General features: G+C 33.6%; 1 protein-coding gene across 7 annotated transcripts in view; it reads left to right on the top strand.

The window, feature by feature from the left end:
- LOC127713229 (structural maintenance of chromosomes protein 6-like) overlaps positions 1-22846 on the top strand; it is a 396756-nt gene that overhangs the window by 21884 nt on the left and 352026 nt on the right. For all 7 annotated transcript variants that reach the window (XR_007987495.1, XM_052219769.1, XM_052219768.1 and 4 more), the window contains exons 11-14: positions 2570-2658; positions 4405-4569; positions 21498-21676; positions 22538-22713. Coding sequence is in view for 6 of the 7 variants with exons in the window: in XM_052219769.1 (XP_052075729.1) it covers positions 2570-2658; positions 4405-4569; positions 21498-21676; positions 22538-22713 (609 nt within the window). In the remaining variant the exon portion in view is untranslated. The remainder of the gene's footprint in view (positions 1-2569; positions 2659-4404; positions 4570-21497; positions 21677-22537; positions 22714-22846) is intronic.

Below are 22846 nucleotides of genomic sequence, written 5' to 3'. Positions count from 1 at the left end.
TATTTTATGTAAAAAAATGAACGAATATAACAAATATGCAACACATAAACAAACGACAACCACTGAATTACACTTTTATAGGCTCCTGACTTGGGACAGGCACATACATGTACATACAGAATGTGGCGGGCTTAAACATGTTAGCGGGATCCCAACCCTCCCCCTAACCTGGGACAGTGGTGTAACAGTACAATTTAAGAAAGAACTATAAAAATCAGTTGAAAGAGGCTAAACTCATCAGATGGATAAATACAAATACAAGTGGACGTGGTCGGGTAGTTGTACATCCAAACAACAAAAAGACACTAAGTACAGATCTGAGAGTACTCGCAGTTACTGACAGCTAGTTCAATGCCACTAACAACTGATAAAAAAATCTTGCATCTAAGACTAAATTATCAATCCTAAAGCTCCCTTTAGAATTTTATAAATTTTAGATTTTACATTTCTGAGTTATGGGGTTTTATTCATTAAAAAAGGGGGGATTTTCCAGTTTTTGATCAACAACTCAAAAATGCTTTAAGCAGTTCACATGAAACTTTGGTGAATTATTTATAGCTATTGATGTAATCTCCCTATTGATTTTCATAAATTTCAAATATGACATTGAGAAGAAATTGAACTTTATTTGTTTATAGTCTGGCAACAGATTTATTAAGTATTGCACAACAGCACAGTGTATTGCACAACAGCAAGAAGACTTTAATTGAATATAAATTCAATTCATATAACCGATTTCAAGTTCATTGACTACATTTATTCAGAAACTATAATATGTCAAATATTTAATGACAATCCAAATTCAGACCTGTATCAAGCTTGAATATTGTGTCCATTTTTGCCCCAGCTGTTCAGGGTAGTACCTCTGCGGGTGTATCCAGCTGCGCTCAGCGAATCAGTTTATTTCTTAATTAAGAACTCCTTTTTTCATTCATAAATTACTTTATGCTTGGAAATATAATTTTGCTTGGAGTTGAAAGAGTTGACATGTTGCAATGTACATTTACTCTACATAGTTCTATGGTACCAAATCAAAAGTTTATATAAAGAAAGAAGTCAAAGGTTTCCCATCATAGTTTAGTTACATACATTTTTTTTGTACCTGAGGTCGTTGAATATAGATCATTATATAAATAAGGAGATGTGTTATGATTGCCAATGAAAAAACTAAGGATTTTCTTATCCAAGGAATAGATTACCTTAGCCATATTTGGCACAACTTTTTGGAATTTTGGGTCCTCAATGCTCTTCAACTTTGTACTTGTTTGGCTTTGTTACTATTTTGATCTGAACGTCACTGATGAGTCTTATGTAGACGAAACACACGTCTGGCGTATTAAATTATAATCCTGGTACCTTTGATAACTAATTTGACTATAAACATAGATTAAAAAAGGTACAAACTGGACATAATGCACTAGTTCATAAACAAGTGAGAACAATCGCCTTCATATAGTGCTCAGAATATGACATTCATAAAACTTGTTCAATATCATTAGAGAACTCTAAATCTTAAATACTGAAAGCCACCTCTGATAAGTACACTGTACTATGCAAGATAATGATATAACTGGACTTAAAATACACACAACCTGTAATTAACTGCCTTTACAGCGCTTTCGTGCTTTGATTCTTCCAGTTAACATTACATACAATCTGCAGTTTAAGTTTTTAAAACATTTATTAGATTCATAAACTATCCTGGATTTTTACCATACTTGGACAGAAGCTACTTACAATCTAAAGATAGTATAGAGAGGAATATTTTTATTAATTTTTTTCCTCATTTTTGTTGAGCCTGCGATTAACAGCAAAAGTAGGCAAGACACTGGGTTCCGCGGAACCCTTACGAATTTTTCTATTAGATTTCCCATGGGGCATCATTAGATTAAAGTCAATTTTTCACATATCACACACTTACTCCAATGTCTTGTTTTTATATCCTTCAAACTCTACACTCTTGTTGTCATTGACCAAAAAAAGCTCCCTTTTGATTTGGAACATTTTCTGGTGTGTCATTCAAGAGTTACAGGACTTAAATTGTCATATGTAAATAAAATTTCGTATTATAACTAGAGTATGCTTGGATTGCTAACTTGAAACTTATTTAGCAGTTGGAATTGTTGATAGAGTCAATTTGGAAATGTTTGTATTCTAGAGTTATTGAACTATTAAATGTCCTATTTGATGCAGAATATATATGCCTAAAGATATCCACATGCAATTTTTCTACAGAGCCATTTACTAACTTCTGATTAGATGCTTTTGTAATATTCCATTTATTCTCAGAACAATTTAAATATGCACAAAATGGTGTATCATGCACTCTTGGTGTAGCTGTTAATTAAATTAGAAGAAACAGAGACAAGTTTTAGATGACAGATATTATCCCACTTCTCATTTCATTCACTTTAGTTATAATAGATTAGGTTGTTATTGCCTTTCTAGCACTTCAGACCTTTGAATTGACCACAGAAAAAGATAGATTTTTTTTAACTGAGTAAACACAACTTATGTTAAATGAATATCATTTGCAATGCATATAATTGAGTATATATGTTGAATTCAGGATGATTTTAAAAGAGTAGAAAATACATTGAAGAAGAATTTGAGGGAAAAATGTGCTTTGGAGGCTAGGATCAAAGAATTACAGAAAAGGTAATAAACCAGTGACTTTTACTGAGATATAAATTGTAAAAAGTTGAGAACATCAGTTAATCTAGCCCTAAAGTCCAGTGTGATGTTCTATAATTACTTTTATTTCTTAACTGACAAATTCTTTAGAATGATAGTATACCCTCCATACGAAGTCGAAGGGGACTTTAGGTTTGCACTCCGTCCGTCCGTCTGTCTGTCTGTCTGTCTGTTCTGTTCTGTTCTGTTCTGTTCTGTTCTGTTCTAGTCTGTCTGTCTGTCTGTCTGTCTGTCTGTCCGTCAGTCCAGAAAATCAGTTTTCCACACTTTTTTTCTTCGTGCTTGAAGATTTTGATTTAATATTTGGTGTATTGTTTTATCATGACAAGTTACAGATCAATATTGAATTTTGTTCCAGTCTGATGATTTTGTGCAGAGTTATGGTCCTTGGACTTAGAAATTCACTCAAATAATCAGTTTTCCACACTTTTTTTCGTCATGCTTGAAGATATTGATTTGATAATTGGTATATAGTTTTATCATGACAAGTTACAGATCGAGTTCGAATTTTGTTCCAGTCTGATGATTTTGTGCAGAGTTATGGTTCTTGGACTTAGAAAATTCACTCAAATAATCAGTTTTCCGCACATTTTTTCATCATGCTTGAAGATATTGATTTGATAATTGGTATATAGTTTTCTCATGACAAGTTACAGATCAAGTTTGAATTTTGTTCCCGTCTGATGATTTTGTGCAGATTTATGGTCCTTGGACTTAAAAAAGTCACTTAAATAATCAGTTTTCCACACTATTTTTTCTACATGCTTGAAGATATTGACTTGATATTTGTTATATAGTTTACACCATGACAAGTTATAGATCAAGTTAGCATTTTGTTCCAGTAAAATGAATTTTTAACCGGTAGGTGACTATGTATTGCCATGCAATACTCTTTCAGAATGCTTGTTGGATTATGATTAGCAGGATGAGGCTCATTTGAAGAACCATAATATTGTTTTTCGAATGGGTTTCATAAGGTGTTTACTGCCTTTTGTTGGCTAGATTTAATAGTTGTTTATGGCAAAGAATTTTGTTATGTTATTTCAGTTGTATTCTTGGGTGAACATCACATACCACCTCGGAAATTTTTCATGGTATTGTGTATTGCCTAGAGTGCGAAAGGTCTTTTAATGAAGTGCATCACCTAGAATGCAAAAGGTCATGGGTTCTACCCCAGACTGAGTCAAACCAAAGACTTTAAAATTGGTATTTGCAGCGTTTCTGATAAACATCGAGCATTAAGCAGTAAGAGCAAAAAATGGTTGGTTATGAGTCAGAATAATGTGTCTGGGTAGGGTAACATGTCTTCATACTGGTTGTAATCTTGTGAACTAGCACCTTTAAAATCAGGTTCAACATATTAGTCTAGTTCAAGGAAAAGTTCATATATATATCGCATTAGAATATGCATTTAATATTTGCCACTGGTAGACTTTAAACACCATTTTATCATCATCATCAACTAATTCTTAACATGACCTGAATAATACAAGATTCAAGAAAAATTATTTTACCCCATCCTCTTATGGGCCATCAAGATTTACCAAGTGAGCCCCATGGTAAACATAGCACATGGACATTGGTTATACACGATTAGCAGTTTAGGCCCTCTGAATTTGATTTGATACATATAAAATATTTTTAGGTCAAAAGTTAAGTATGGTATCTGTGATTTTTTTGTTTTTGATAAGAAGTGTTAACATGTTTCAGTGCCCAGCATGATTATGAAGCTGAGAGGAGAGGTAGAGAAGAAAAAATTGAAAAGCTAATGGAACAAATCAAAGGATTGCAAGCTCAACAGCACACAACAGAACATCAGAATGAACAATTCAGAAGTGCTGTCACTAAGTACAAAGCTGATATGTATGAAATCAAGTAGGTATATTTATTTATGTGGTTTATACCAATTTTAGTTAATTGAGGAGTAATTTTATTTTTGTGTATACTTGAATGATGGTTTTGACCAATTTTGCATGTAAGCCTATAGAAAAAATGGTATTTTGATGAATACTTGAACTAGTGTTTCATCTATACCCACAAAATTTAAGAAAATTGTTCTCCATGAATAAAATGAATTTAAAGTAAATTGTTATCATCTAAGGCTTATTATTTTACATCACATCATTTGTATATATGTTGTGACCAGGTAAGTTTTATTGACAGACATGAAAAGTAGTATATATTGAATAGAGCTCTTTTTAGAAAGAAATCGGGGAGCAAATTTTACAGATAGAATAATTTGCAAGGTAATTTCAACCCAAGAGAATACAATCAAGTTAATTTTAAAACAAAACAGTGAAATGAATATTTATTATAAAATGAAGTAATTTAACCTGTCTTTGTATAAATCAGTAATTTAAAAATGTTTAAATGTTCATTAAATGTTGATATGAAAATTGTGTATGTTACAAAAATGTTCAAAATGGACCACTTGATAGAAGCTTGCCAATTGATTTACTCATTCTTGGAACTAGCAACTTTATATTTAGTCAGTAGAACTGTTTTATATAACTGCATGTAATACATTGACAATATTATACCTGTCCTTGTCCTTACAACAGCCAAGCATGTAATACATTAACAATATTATACTTGTCCCTGTCCTTACAACAGCCAAGCATGTAATACATTAACAATATTATACTTGTCCTTGTCCTTACAACAGCCAAGCATGTAATACATTAACAATATTATACCTGTCCTTGTCCTTACAACAGCCAAGCATGTAATACATTAACAATATTATACTTGTCCCTGTCCTTACAACAGCCAAGCATGTAATACATTAACAATATTATACTTGTCCCTGTCCTTACAACAGCCAAGCATGTAATACATTAACAATATTATACTTGTCCCTGTCCTTACAACAGCCAAGCATGTAATACATTAACAATATTATACTTGTCCCTGTCCTTACAACAGCCAAGCATGTAATACATTAACAATATTATGCTTGTCCCTGTCCTTACAACAGCCAAGCATGTAATACATTAACAATATTATACCTGTCCTTGTCCTTACAACAGCCAAGCATGTAATACATTAACAATATTATACTTGTCCTTGTCCCTGTCCTTACAACAGCCAAGCATGTAATACATTAACAATATTATACTTGTCCCTGTCCTTACAACAGCCAAGCATGTAATACATTAACAATATTATACCTGTCCTTGTCCTTTCAACAGCCAAGCATGTAATACATTAACAATATTATACTTGTCCTTGTCCTTACAACAGCCAAGCATGTAATACATTAACAATATTATACTTGTCCCTGTCCGTACAACAGCCAAGCATGTAATACATTAGCAATATTATACTTGTCCTTGTCCTTGTCCTTTCAACAGCCAAGCATGTAATACATTAACAATATTATACTTGTCCTTTCAACAGCCAAGCATGTAATACATTAACAATATTATACTTGTCCTTGTCCTTACAACAGCCAAGCATGTAATACATTAACAATATTATACTTGTCCCTGTCCTTACAACAGCCAAGCATGTAATACATTAACAATATTATACCTGTCCTTGTCCTTTCAACAGCCAAGCATGTAATACATTAACAATATTATACCTGTCCTGGTCCTTACAACAGCCAAGCATGTAATACATTAACAATATTATACTTGTCCTTGTCCTTTCAACAGCCAAGCATGTAATACATTAACAATATTATACTTGTCCCTGTCCTTACAACAGCCAAGCATGTAATACATTAACAATATTATACTTGTCCTTGTCCTTACAACAGCCAAGCATGTAATACATTAACAATATTATACTTGTCCCTGTCCGTACAACAGCCAAGCATGTAATACATTAACAATATTATACTTGTCCTTGTCCTTACAACAGCCAAGCATGTAATACATTAACAATATTATACTTGTCCCTGTCCTTTCAACAGCCAAGCATGTAATACATTAACAATATTATACTTGTCCTTGTCCTTACAACAGCCAAGCATGTAATACATTAACAATATTATACTTGTCCCTGTCCTTACAACAGCCAAGCATGTAATACATTAACAATATTATACCTGTCCTTGTCCTTTCAACAGCCAAGCATGTAATACATTAACAATATTATACCTGTCCTGGTCCTTACAACAGCCAAGCATGTAATACATTAACAATATTATACTTGTCCTTGTCCTTTCAACAGCCAAGCATGTAATACATTAACAATATTATACTTGTCCCTGTCCTTACAACAGCCAAGCATGTAATACATTAACAATATAATACTTGTCCTTGTCCTTACAACAGCCAAGCATGTAATACATTAACAATATTATACTTGTCCCTGTCTGTACAACAGCCAAGCATGTAATACATTAACAATATTATACTTGTCCTTGTCCATTCAACAGCCAAGCATGTAATACATTAACAATATTATACTTGTCCTTGTCCTTACAACAGCCAAGCATGTAATACATTAACAATATTATACTTGTCCCTGTCCTTACAACAGCCAAGCATGTAATACATTAACAATATTATACCTGTCCTTGTCCTTACAACAGCCAAGCATGTAATACATTAACAATATTATACTTGTCCTTGTCCTTGTCCTTTCAACAGCCAAGCATGTAATACATTAACAATATTATACTTGTCCCTGTCCTTACAACAGCCAAGCATGTAATACATTAACAATATTATACTTGTCCCTGTCCTTACAACAGCCAAGCATGTAATACATTAACAATATTATACTTGTCCTTGTCCTTACAACAGCCAAGCATGTAATACATTAACAATATTATACTTGTCCCTGTCCTTACAACAGCCAAGCATGTAATACATTAACAATATTATACTTGTCCTTGTCCTTACAACAGCCAAGCATGTAATACATTAACAATATTATACTTGTCCCTGTCCTTACAACAGCCAAGCATGTAATACATTAACAATATTATACTTGTCCTTGTCCCTGTCCTTACAACAGCCAAGCATGTAATACATTAACAATATTATACCTGTCCTTGTCCTTACAACAGCCAAGCATGTAATACATTAACAATATTATACTTGTCCTTGTCCTTACAACAGCCAAGCATGTAATACATTAACAATATTATACTTGTCCCTGTCCTTACAACAGCCAAGCATGTAATACATTAACAATATTATACTTGTCCCTGTCCTTACAACAGCCAAGCATGTAATACATTAACAATATTATACCTGTCCTTGTCCGTACAACAGCCAAGCATGTAATACATTAACAATATTATACTTGTCCTTGTCCTTACAACAGCCAAGCATGTAATACATTAACAATATTATACCTGTCCTTGTCCTTTCAACAGCCAAGCATGTAATACATTGACAATATTATACTTGTCCTTGTCCGTACAACAGCCAAGCATGTAATACATTAACAATATTATACTTGTCCTTGTCCTTTCAACAGCCAATCATGTAATACATTAACAATATTATACTTGTCCTTGTCCATTCAACAGCCAAGCATGTAATACATTAACAATATTATACTTGTCCTTGTCCGTACAACAGCCAAGCATGTAATACATTAACAATATTATACTTGTCCTTGTCCTTACAACAGCCAAGCATGTAATACATTAACAATATTATACTTGTCCCTGTCCTTACAACAGCCAAGCATGTAATACATTAACAATATTATACCTGTCCTTGTCCTTTCAACAGCCAAGCATGTAATACATTAACAATATTATACTTGTCCCTGTCCTTACAACAGCCAAGCATGTAATACATTAACAATATTATACCTGTCCTTGTCCTTTCAACAGCCAAGCATGTAATACATTAACAATATTATACTTGTCCTTGTCCTTACAACAGCCAAGCATGTAATACATTAACAATATTATACTTGTCCCTGTCCGTACAACAGCCAAGCATGTAATACATTAACAATATTATACTTGTCTTTGTCCTTGTCCTTTCAACAGCCAAGCATGTAATACATTAACAATATTATACTTGTCCTTTCAACAGCCAAGCATGTAATACATTAACAATATTATACTTGTCCTTGTCCTTTCAACAGCCAAGCATGTAATACATTAACAATATTATACTTGTCCCTGTCCTTACAACAGCCAAGCATGTAATACATTAACAATATTATACTTGTCCTTGTCCTTACAACAGCCAAGCATGTAATACATTAACAATATTATACTTGTCCTTGTCCTTTCAACAGCCAAGCATGTAATACATTAACAATATTATACCTGTCCTTGTCCTTTCAACAGCCAAGCATGTAATACATTAACAATATTATACTTGTCCTTGTCCTTACAACAGCCAAGCATGTAATACATTAACAATATTATACTTGTCCCTGTCCTTACAACAGCCAAGCATGTAATGCATAAACAATATTATACCTGTCCTTGTCCTTACAACAGCCAAGCATGTAATACATTAACAATATTATACTTGTCCTTGTCCTTGTCCTTTCAACAGCCAAGCATGTAATACATTAACAATATTATACTTGTCCCTGTCCTTACAACAGCCAAGCATGTAATACATTAACAATATTATACTTGTCCCTGTCCTTACAACAGCCAAGCATGTAATACATTAACAATATTATACTTGTCCTTGTCCTTACAACAGCCAAGCATGTAATACATTAACAATATTATACTTGTCCCTGTCCTTACAACAGCCAAGCATGTAATACATTAACAATATTATACTTGTCCTTGTCCTTACAACAGCCAAGCATGTAATACATTAACAATATTATACTTGTCCCTGTCCTTACAACAGCCAAGCATGTAATACATTAACAATATTATACTTGTCCTTTCAACAGCCAAGCATGTAATACATTAACAATATTATACTTGTCCCTGTCCTTACAACAGCCAAGCATGTAATACATTAACAATATTATACTTGTCCTTGTCCCTGTCCTTACAACAGCCAAGCATGTAATACATTAACAATATTATACCTGTCCCTGTCCTTACAACAGCCAAGCATGTAATACATTAACAATATTATACTTGTCCCTGTCCTTACAACAGCCAAGCATGTAATACATTAACAATATTATACTTGTCCCTGTCCTTACAACAGCCAAGCATGTAATACATTAACAATATTATACTTGTCCCTGTCCTTACAACAGCCAAGCATGTAATACATTAACAATATTATACCTGTCCTTGTCCGTACAACAGCCAAGCATGTAATACATTAACAATATTATACTTGTCCTTGTCCTTACAACAGCCAAGCATGTAATACATTAACAATATTATACCTGTCCTTGTCCTTTCAACAGCCAAGCATGTAATACATTAACAATATTATACTTGTCCTTGTCCGTACAACAGCCAAGCATGTAATACATTAACAATATTATACTTGTCCTTGTCCTTTCAACAGCCAAGCATGTAATACATTAACAATATTATACTTGTCCTTGTCCATTCAACAGCCAAGCATGTAATACATTAACAATATTATACTTGTCCTTGTCCGTACAACAGCCAAGCATGTAATACATTAACAATATTATACTTGTCCTTGTCCTTACAACAGCCAAGCATGTAATACATTAACAATATTATACTTGTCCTTGTCCTTACAACAGCCAAGCATGTAATACATTAACAATATTATACTTGTCCCTGTCCTTACAACAGCCAAGCATGTAATACATTAACAATATTATACCTGTCCTTGTCCTTACAACAGCCAAGCATGTAATACATTAACAATATTATACCTGTCCTTGTCCTTACAACAGCCAAGCATGTAATACATTAACAATATTATACTTGTCCTTGTCCATTCAACAGCCAAGCATGTAATACATTAACAATATTATACTTGTCCTTGTCCCTGTCCTTACAACAGCCAAGCATGTAATACATTAACAATATTATACTTGTCCCTGTCCGTACAACAGCCAAGCATGTAATACATTAACAATATTATACTTGTCCTTGTCCTTACAACAGCCAAGCATGTAATACATTAACAATATTATACTTGTCCCTGTCCTTACAACAGCCAAGCATGTAATACATTAACAATATTATACTTGTCCTTGTCCGTACAACAGCCAAGCATGTAATACATTAACAATATTATACTTGTCCTTGTCCTTTCAACAGCCAAGCATGTAATACATTAACAATATTATACTTGTCCTTGTCCTTACAACAGCCAAGCATGTAATACATTAACAATATTATACTTGTCCCTGTCCTTACAACAGCCAAGCATGTAATACATTAACAATATTATACCTGTCCCTGTCCTTACAACAGCCAAGCATGTAATACATTAACAATATTATACTTGTCCTTGTCCTTGTCCTTTCAACAGCCAAGCATGTAATACATTAACAATATTATACTTGTCCCTGTCCTTACAACAGCCAAGCATGTAATACATTAACAATATTATACTTGTCCTTGTCCTTACAACAGCCAAGCATGTAATACATTAACAATATTATACTTGTCCTTGTCCCTGTCCTTACAACAGCCAAGCATGTAATACATTAACAATATTATACCTGTCCCTGTCCTTACAACAGCCAAGCATGTAATACATTAACAATATTATACTTGTCCTTGTCCCTGTCCTTACAACAGCCAAGCATGTAATACATTAACAATATTATACCTGTCCCTGTCCTTACAACAGCCAAGCATGTAATACATTAACAATATTATACTTGTCCCTGTCCTTACAACAGCCAAGCATGTAATACATTAACAATATTATACTTGTCCCTGTCCTTACAACAGCCAAGCATGTAATACATTAACAATATTATACTTGTCCCTGTCCTTACAACAGCCAAGCATGTAATACATTAACAATATTATACCTGTCCTTGTCCGTACAACAGCCAAGCATGTAATACATTAACAATATTATACTTGTCCTTGTCCTTACAACAGCCAAGCATGTAATACATTAACAATATTATACCTGTCCTTGTCCTTTCAACAGCCAAGCATGTAATACATTAACAATATTATACTTGTCCTTGTCCGTACAACAGCCAAGCATGTAATACATTAACAATATTATACTTGTCCTTGTCCTTTCAACAGCCAAGCATGTAATACATTAACAATATTATACTTGTCCTTGTCCATTCAACAGCCAAGCATGTAATACATTAACAATATTATACTTGTCCTTGTCCGTACAACAGCCAAGCATGTAATACATTAACAATATTATACTTGTCCTTGTCCTTACAACAGCCAAGCATGTAATACATTAACAATATTATACTTGTCCTTGTCCTTACAACAGCCAAGCATGTAATACATTAACAATATTATACTTGTCCCTGTCCTTACAACAGCCAAGCATGTAATACATTAACAATATTATACCTGTCCTTGTCCTTACAACAGCCAAGCATGTAATACATTAACAATATTATACCTGTCCTTGTCCTTACAACAGCCAAGCATGTAATACATTAACAATATTATACTTGTCCTTGTCCATTCAACAGCCAAGCATGTAATACATTAACAATATTATACTTGTCCTTGTCCCTGTCCTTACAACAGCCAAGCATGTAATACATTAACAATATTATACTTGTCCCTGTCCGTACAACAGCCAAGCATGTAATACATTAACAATATTATACTTGTCCTTGTCCTTACAACAGCCAAGCATGTAATACATTAACAATATTATACTTGTCCCTGTCCTTACAACAGCCAAGCATGTAATACATTAACAATATTATACTTGTCCTTGTCCGTACAACAGCCAAGCATGTAATACATTAACAATATTATACTTGTCCTTGTCCTTTCAACAGCCAAGCATGTAATACATTAACAATATTATACTTGTCCTTGTCCTTACAACAGCCAAGCATGTAATACATTAACAATATTATACTTGTCCCTGTCCTTACAACAGCCAAGCATGTAATACATTAACAATATTATACCTGTCCCTGTCCTTACAACAGCCAAGCATGTAATACATTAACAATATTATACTTGTCCTTGTCCTTGTCCTTTCAACAGCCAAGCATGTAATACATTAACAATATTATACTTGTCCCTGTCCTTACAACAGCCAAGCATGTAATACATTAACAATATTATACTTGTCCTTGTCCTTACAACAGCCAAGCATGTAATACATTAACAATATTATACTTGTCCCTGTCCTTACAACAGCCAAGCATGTAATACATTAACAATATTATACTTGTCCTTGTCCTTGTCCTTTCAACAGCCAAGCATGTAATACATTAACAATATTATACTTGTCCCTGTCCTTACAACAGCCAAGCATGTAATACATTAACAATATTATACTTGTCCTTGTCCTTACAACAGCCAAGCATGTAATACATTAACAATATTATACTTGTCCCTGTCCTTACAACAGCCAAGCATGTAATACATTAACAATATTATACTTGTCCTTGTCCTTACAACAGCCAAGCATGTAATACATTAACAATATTATACTTGTCCCTGTCCTTACAACAGCCAAGCATGTAATACATTAACAATATTATACTTGTCCCTGTCCTTACAACAGCCAAGCATGTAATACATTAACAATATTATACTTGTCCTTGTCCTTACAACAGCCAAGCATGTAATACATTAACAATATTATACTTGTCCCTGTCCTTACAACAGCCAAGCATGTAATACATTAACAATATTATACTTGTCCCTGTCCTTACAACAGCCAAGCATGTAATACATTAACAATATTATACTTGTCCTTGTCCTTGTCCTTTCAACAGCCAAGCATGTAATACATTAACAATATTATACTTGTCCCTGTCCTTACAACAGCCAAGCATGTAATACATTAACAATATTATACTTGTCCTTGTCCCTGTCCTTACAACAGCCAAGCATGTAATACATTAACAATATTATACTTGTCCCTGTCCTTACAACAGCCAAGCATGTAATACATTAACAATATTATACTTGTCCTTGTCCTTGTCCTTTCAACAGCCAAGCATGTAATACATTAACAATATTATACTTGTCCCTGTCCTTACAACAGCCAAGCATGTAATACATTAACAATATTATACTTGTCCTTGTCCCTGTCCTTACAACAGCCAAGCATGTAATACATTAACAATATTATACTTGTCCCTGTCCTTACAACAGCCAAGCATGTAATACATTAACAATATTATACCTGTCCTTGTCCTTACAACAGCCAAGCATGTAATACATTAACAATATTATACTTGTCCTTGTCCTTACAACAGCCAAGCATGTAATACATTAACAATATTATACTTGTCCCTGTCCTTACAACAGCCAAGCATGTAATACATTAACAATATTATACTTGTCCTTGTCCTTGTCCTTTCAACAGCCAAGCATGTAATACATTAACAATATTATACTTGTCCCTGTCCTTACAACAGCCAAGCATGTAATACATTAACAATATTATACTTGTCCTTTTCCCTGTCCTTACAACAGCCAAGCATGTAATACATTAACAATATTATACTTGTCCCTGTCCTTACAACAGCCAAGCATGTAATACATTAACAATATTATACTTGTCCTTGTCCGTACAACAGCCAAGCATGTAATACATTAACAATATTATACCTGTCCTGGTCCTTACAACAGCCAAGCATGTAATACATTAACAATATTATACCTGTCCTTGTCCTTTCAACAGCCAAGCATGTAATACATTAACAATATTATACTTGTCCCTGTCCTTACAACAGCCAAGCATGTAATACATTAACAATATAATACTTGTCCTTGTCCTTACAACAGCCAAGCATGTAATACATTAACAATATTATACCTGTCCTTGTCCTTTCAACAGCCAAGCATGTAATACATTAACAATATTATACTTGTCCCTGTCCTTACAACAGCCAAGCATGTAATACATTAACAATATTATACCTGTCCTTGTCCTTTCAACAGCCAAGCATGTAATACATTAACAATATTATACTTGTCCCTGTCCTTACAACAGCCAAGCATGTAATACATTAACAATATTATACTTGTCCTTGTCCATTCAACAGCCAAGCATGTAATACAGTAACAATATTATACTTGTCCTTGTCCATTCAACAGCCAAGCATGTAATACATTAACAATATTATACTTGTCCCTGTCATTACAACAGCCAAGCATGTAATACATTAACAATATTATACTTGTCCTTGTCCATTCAACAGCCAAGCATGTAATACATTAACAATATTATACTTGTCCTCCGAGCATGTTATACATTAACAATATTATACTTGCCTTTGTCCTTTCGACAGCCAAGCATGTAATACATTAACAATATTATACTTGTCCTTGTCCTTTCAACAGCCAAGCATGTAATACATTAACAATATTATACTTGTCCCTGTCCTTACAACAGCCAAGCATGTAATACATTAACAATATAATACTTGTCCTTGTCCTTACAACAGCCAAGCATGTAATACATTAACAATATTATACTTGTCCCTGTCCGTACAACAGCCAAGCATGTAATACATTAACAATATTATACTTGTCCTTGTCCATTCAACAGCCAAGCATGTAATACATTAACAATATTATACTTGTCCTTGTCCTTACAACAGCCAAGCATGTAATACATTAACAATATTATACTTGTCCCTGTCCTTACAACAGCCAAGCATGTAATACATTAACAATATTATACCTGTCCTTGTCCTTACAACAGCCAAGCATGTAATACATTAACAATATTATACTTGTCCTTGTCCTTGTCCTTTCAACAGCCAAGCATGTAATACATTAACAATATTATACTTGTCCCTGTCCTTACAACAGCCAAGCATGTAATACATTAACAATATTATACTTGTCCCTGTCCTTACAACAGCCAAGCATGTAATACATTAACAATATTATACTTGTCCTTGTCCTTACAACAGCCAAGCATGTAATACATTAACAATATTATACTTGTCCCTGTCCTTACAACAGCCAAGCATGTAATACATTAACAATATTATACTTGTCCTTGTCCTTACAACAGCCAAGCATGTAATACATTAACAATATTATACTTGTCCCTGTCCTTACAACAGCCAAGCATGTAATACATTAACAATATTATACTTGTCCTTGTCCCTGTCCTTACAACAGCCAAGCATGTAATACATTAACAATATTATACCTGTCCTTGTCCTTACAACAGCCAAGCATGTAATACATTAACAATATTATACTTGTCCTTGTCCTTACAACAGCCAAGCATGTAATACATTAACAATATTATACTTGTCCCTGTCCTTACAACAGCCAAGCATGTAATACATTAACAATATTATACTTGTCCCTGTCCTTACAACAGCCAAGCATGTAATACATTAACAATATTATACCTGTCCTTGTCCGTACAACAGCCAAGCATGTAATACATTAACAATATTATACTTGTCCTTGTCCTTACAACAGCCAAGCATGTAATACATTAACAATATTATACCTGTCCTTGTCCTTTCAACAGCCAAGCATGTAATACATTGACAATATTATACTTGTCCTTGTCCGTACAACAGCCAAGCATGTAATACATTAACAATATTATACTTGTCCTTGTCCTTTCAACAGCCAATCATGTAATACATTAACAATATTATACTTGTCCTTGTCCATTCAACAGCCAAGCATGTAATACATTAACAATATTATACTTGTCCTTGTCCGTACAACAGCCAAGCATGTAATACATTAACAATATTATACTTGTCCTTGTCCTTACAACAGCCAAGCATGTAATACATTAACAATATTATACTTGTCCCTGTCCTTACAACAGCCAAGCATGTAATACATTAACAATATTATACCTGTCCTTGTCCTTTCAACAGCCAAGCATGTAATACATTAACAATATTATACTTGTCCCTGTCCTTACAACAGCCAAGCATGTAATACATTAACAATATTATACCTGTCCTTGTCCTTTCAACAGCCAAGCATGTAATACATTAACAATATTATACTTGTCCTTGTCCTTACAACAGCCAAGCATGTAATACATTAACAATATTATACTTGTCCCTGTCCGTACAACAGCCAAGCATGTAATACATTAACAATATTATACTTGTCTTTGTCCTTGTCCTTTCAACAGCCAAGCATGTAATACATTAACAATATTATACTTGTCCTTTCAACAGCCAAGCATGTAATACATTAACAATATTATACTTGTCCTTGTCCTTTCAACAGCCAAGCATGTAATACATTAACAATATTATACTTGTCCCTGTCCTTACAACAGCCAAGCATGTAATACATTAACAATATTATACTTGTCCTTGTCCTTACAACAGCCAAGCATGTAATACATTAACAATATTATACCTGTCCTTGTCCTTTCAACAGCCAAGCATGTAATACATTAACAATATTATACTTGTCCTTGTCCTTACAACAGCCAAGCATGTAATACATTAACAATATTATACTTGTCCCTGTCCTTACAACAGCCAAGCATGTAATGCATAAACAATATTATACCTGTCCTTGTCCTTACAACAGCCAAGCATGTAATACATTAACAATATTATACTTGTCCTTGTCCTTGTCCTTTCAACAGCCAAGCATGTAATACATTAACAATATTATACTTGTCCCTGTCCTTACAACAGCCAAGCATGTAATACATTAACAATATTATACTTGTCCCTGTCCTTACAACAGCCAAGCATGTAATACATTAACAATATTATACTTGTCCTTGTCCTTACAACAGCCAAGCATGTAATACATTAACAATATTATACTTGTCCCTGTCCTTACAACAGCCAAGCATGTAATACATTAACAATATTATACTTGTCCTTGTCCTTACAACAGCCAAGCATGTAATACATTAACAATATTATACTTGTCCCTGTCCTTACAACAGCCAAGCATGTAATACATTAACAATATTATACTTGTCCTTTCAACAGCCAAGCATGTAATACATTAACAATATTATACTTGTCCCTGTCCTTACAACAGCCAAGCATGTAATACATTAACAATATTATACTTGTCCTTGTCCCTGTCCTTACAACAGCCAAGCATGTAATACATTAACAATATTATACCTGTCCCTGTCCTTACAACAGCCAAGCATGTAATACATTAACAATATTATACTTGTCCTTGTCCGTACAACAGCCAAGCATGTAATACATTAACAATATTATACTTGTCCTTGTCCTTTCAACAGCCAAGCATGTAATACATTAACAATATTATACTTGTCCTTGTCCATTCAACAGCCAAGCATGTAATACATTAACAATATTATACTTGTCCTTGTCCGTACAACAGCCAAGCATGTAATACATTAACAATATTATACTTGTCCTTGTCCTTACAACAGCCAAGCATGTAATACATTAACAATATTATACTTGTCCTTGTCCTTACAACAGCCAAGCATGTAATACATTAACAATATTATACTTGTCCCTGTCCTTACAACAGCCAAGCATGTAATACATTAACAATATTATACCTGTCCTTGTCCTTACAACAGCCAAGCATGTAATACATTAACAATATTATACCTGTCCTTGTCCTTACAACAGCCAAGCATGTAATACATTAACAATATTATACTTGTCCTTGTCCATTCAACAGCCAAGCATGTAATACATTAACAATATTATACTTGTCCTTGTCCCTGTCCTTACAACAGCCAAGCATGTAATACATTAACAATATTATACTTGTCCCTGTCCGTACAACAGCCAAGCATGTAATACATTAACAATATTATACTTGTCCTTGTCCTTACAACAGCCAAGCATGTAATACATTAACAATATTATACTTGTCCCTGTCCTTACAACAGCCAAGCATGTAATACATTAACAATATTATACTTGTCCTTGTCCGTACAACAGCCAAGCATGTAATACATTAACAATATTATACTTGTCCTTGTCCTTTCAACAGCCAAGCATGTAATACATTAACAATATTATACTTGTCCTTGTCCTTACAACAGCCAAGCATGTAATACATTAACAATATTATACTTGTCCCTGTCCTTACAACAGCCAAGCATGTAATACATTAACAATATTATACCTGTCCCTGTCCTTACAACAGCCAAGCATGTAATACATTAACAATATTATACTTGTCCTTGTCCTTGTCCTTTCAACAGCCAAGCATGTAATACATTAACAATATTATACTTGTCCCTGTCCTTACAACAGCCAAGCATGTAATACATTAACAATATTATACTTGTCCTTGTCCTTACAACAGCCAAGCATGTAATACATTAACAATATTATACTTGTCCCTGTCCTTACAACAGCCAAGCATGTAATACATTAACAATATTATACTTGTCCTTGTCCTTGTCCTTTCAACAGCCAAGCATGTAATACATTAACAATATTATACTTGTCCCTGTCCTTACAACAGCCAAGCATGTAATACATTAACAATATTATACTTGTCCTTGTCCTTACAACAGCCAAGCATGTAATACATTAACAATATTATACTTGTCCCTGTCCTTACAACAGCCAAGCATGTAATACATTAACAATATTATACTTGTCCTTGTCCTTACAACAGCCAAGCATGTAATACATTAACAATATTATACTTGTCCCTGTCCTTACAACAGCCAAGCATGTAATACATTAACAATATTATACTTGTCCCTGTCCTTACAACAGCCAAGCATGTAATACATTAACAATATTATACTTGTCCTTGTCCTTACAACAGCCAAGCATGTAATACATTAACAATATTATACTTGTCCCTGTCCTTACAACAGCCAAGCATGTAATACATTAACAATATTATACTTGTCCTTGTCCTTACAACAGCCAAGCATGTAATACATTAACAATATTATACTTGTCCATGTCCGTACAACAGCCAAGCATGTAATACATTAACAATATTTTACTTGGCCTTGTCCTTTCAACAGCCAAGCATGTAATACATTAACAATATTATACTTGTCCTTGTCCTTACAACAGCCAAGCATGTAATACATTAACAATATTATACTTGTCCCTGTCCTTACAACAGCCAAGCATGTAATACATTAACAATATTATACTTGTCCTTGTCCTTTCAACAGCCAAGCATGTAATACATTAACAATATTATACTTGTCCCTGTCCTTACAACAGCCAAGCATGTAATACATTAACAATATTATACTTGTCCTTGTCCCTGTCCTTACAACAGCCAAGCATGTAATACATTAACAATATTATACTTGTCCCTGTCCTTACAACAGCCAAGCATGTAATACATTAACAATATTATACCTGTCCTTGTCCTTACAACAGCCAAGCATGTAATACATTAACAATATTATACTTGTCCTTGTCCTTACAACAGCCAAGCATGTAATACATTAACAATATTATACTTGTCCCTGTCCTTACAACAGCCAAGCATGTAATACATTAACAATATTATACTTGTCCTTGTCCTTGTCCTTTCAACAGCCAAGCATGTAATACATTAACAATATTATACTTGTCCCTGTCCTTACAACAGCCAAGCATGTAATACATTAACAATATTATACTTGTCCTTTTCCCTGTCCTTACAACAGCCAAGCATGTAATACATTAACAATATTATACTTGTCCCTGTCCTTACAACAGCCAAGCATGTAATACATTAACAATATTATACTTGTCCTTGTCCGTACAACAGCCAAGCATGTAATACATTAACAATATTATACCTGTCCTGGTCCTTACAACAGCCAAGCATGTAATACATTAACAATATTATACCTGTCCTTGTCCTTTCAACAGCCAAGCATGTAATACATTAACAATATTATACTTGTCCCTGTCCTTACAACAGCCAAGCATGTAATACATTAACAATATAATACTTGTCCTTGTCCTTACAACAGCCAAGCATGTAATACATTAACAATATTATACCTGTCCTTGTCCTTTCAACAGCCAAGCATGTAATACATTAACAATATTATACTTGTCCCTGTCCTTACAACAGCCAAGCATGTAATACATTAACAATATTATACCTGTCCTTGTCCTTTCAACAGCCAAGCATGTAATACATTAACAATATTATACTTGTCCCTGTCCTTACAACAGCCAAGCATGTAATACATTAACAATATTATACTTGTCCTTGTCCATTCAACAGCCAAGCATGTAATACAGTAACAATATTATACTTGTCCTTGTCCATTCAACAGCCAAGCATGTAATACATTAACAATATTATACTTGTCCCTGTCATTACAACAGCCAAGCATGTAATACATTAACAATATTATACTTGTCCTTGTCCATTCAACAGCCAAGCATGTAATACATTAACAATATTATACTTGTCCTCCGAGCATGTTATACATTAACAATATTATACTTGCCTTTGTCCTTTCGACAGCCAAGCATGTAATACATTAACAATATTATACTTGTCCTTGTCCATTCAACAGCCAAGCATGTAATACATTAACAATATTATACTTGGCCTTGTCCATTCAACAGCCAAGCATGTAATACATTAACAATATTATACTTGTCCTTGTCCTTTCGACAGCCAAGCATGTAATACATTAACAATATTATAATTGTCTTTGTCCTTTCAACAGCCAAGCATGTAATACATTAACAATATTTTACTTGGCCTTGTCCTTTCAACAGCCAAGCATGTAATACATTAACAATATTATACTTGTCCTTGTCCTTTCAACAGCCAAGCATGTAATACATTAACAATATTATACTTGTCCTTTCAACAGCCAAGAATTTCAAGCTTTGAAATCCAATGAAGCTAGAAAATCCAAGACCTTACAAAGTTTACATGCTGCAAAAAATGATAAATACAAAAGATTTGGTGCCTATGTACCAGCAGTACTGAAGAGTATAGACGAACATTGTAGAAAGGGAGCATTTCATCAGCGACCTAGAGGACCAATAGGTAATTAATTAGTAACATTTCATCAGCGACCTAGAGGACCAATATGTAATTGATTAGTAACATTTCATCAGCGACATAGAGGACCAATAGGTAATTAATAGTAACATTTCATCAGCGACCTAGAGAACCAATAGGTAATTAATTAGTAACATTTCATCAGCTATCTAGAGGACCAATAGGTAATTTAACATTTCATCAGTGACCTAGAGGATCAATAGGTAATTAATTAGTAACATTTCATCAGCGACCTAGAGGACCAATAGGTAATTAGTTAGTAACTTTTCATCAGTAAACAACAGGTTATTAACAAACTCTCAGATATTAATCAACCACAAGTAAGACAAGAAGGTGATTTAGAAACAAACCAAGCTTTTCTTTAGTGAAAAAGAAGACTCAGAAAGTAATTTTATTTCATGAAGATGATGAGTTTTCACTTAATATCTAGACAAATATAAGATAGACGAACTTTGAACAGCAAAAATGCTCAGCAACACATTTCTACAAATAAGTCAATACAATTGAAATCGACCTCTAAATCACAAATTTACCTACTTTTTTTCTTCTATTTTGTCTTATTATCTTGAAAACCTTCAAATGAACAAAATTAGTGCAGCAAGACAAGATTATAGCACCACAGTTTCCATTCAACACAAATATTGTTATTGCATTGTGTCAATTTCACATTAACTGCCAGGTGATTGATACTGGCTCCTCTCAGCTTCTAGTTATATTTGATGTTTCCATATATTTAAATGTTCATAATAGACCACTTAAATGTTCATTATAGACCATTCTACTTAAGAATCATTCTGTTTATCGTTTGAGTCTTTGATGAATTTTTGCATTTTTATTTTATTACAGGAGCTTGCTTTCACCTTAAAGATCAGAAGTGGGCATTACCTGTTGAACGTTGCCTTGGCAATTTAATAAGTTCATTTTGTTGCAATGATCACCACGATCAGAAACTTTTAGATAGTATTTTGGACCGACATTGTGGCGACAGATCTCGTCCTTCTATTATAACTAGCAAATTTAAGGTATATTATCATAAGTTAAATTTCTGAACAATATGACCAGTAATGTGGTCCTTGGTTTTAAGATAATAACACGGGTAAATTTTGGCCATGCTTAACTGAGAACAAATTTCAGAATAAAACAAAAAGTCATGTT

The sequence above is a fragment of the Mytilus californianus genome, unplaced genomic scaffold (genome assembly GCF_021869535.1).
Source record: "Mytilus californianus isolate M0D057914Y unplaced genomic scaffold, xbMytCali1.0.p SCAF_1, whole genome shotgun sequence".
Classification (NCBI taxonomy): domain Eukaryota; kingdom Metazoa; phylum Mollusca; class Bivalvia; order Mytilida; family Mytilidae; genus Mytilus; species Mytilus californianus.
This window is presented reverse-complemented; position numbering and strand designations above follow the sequence as displayed.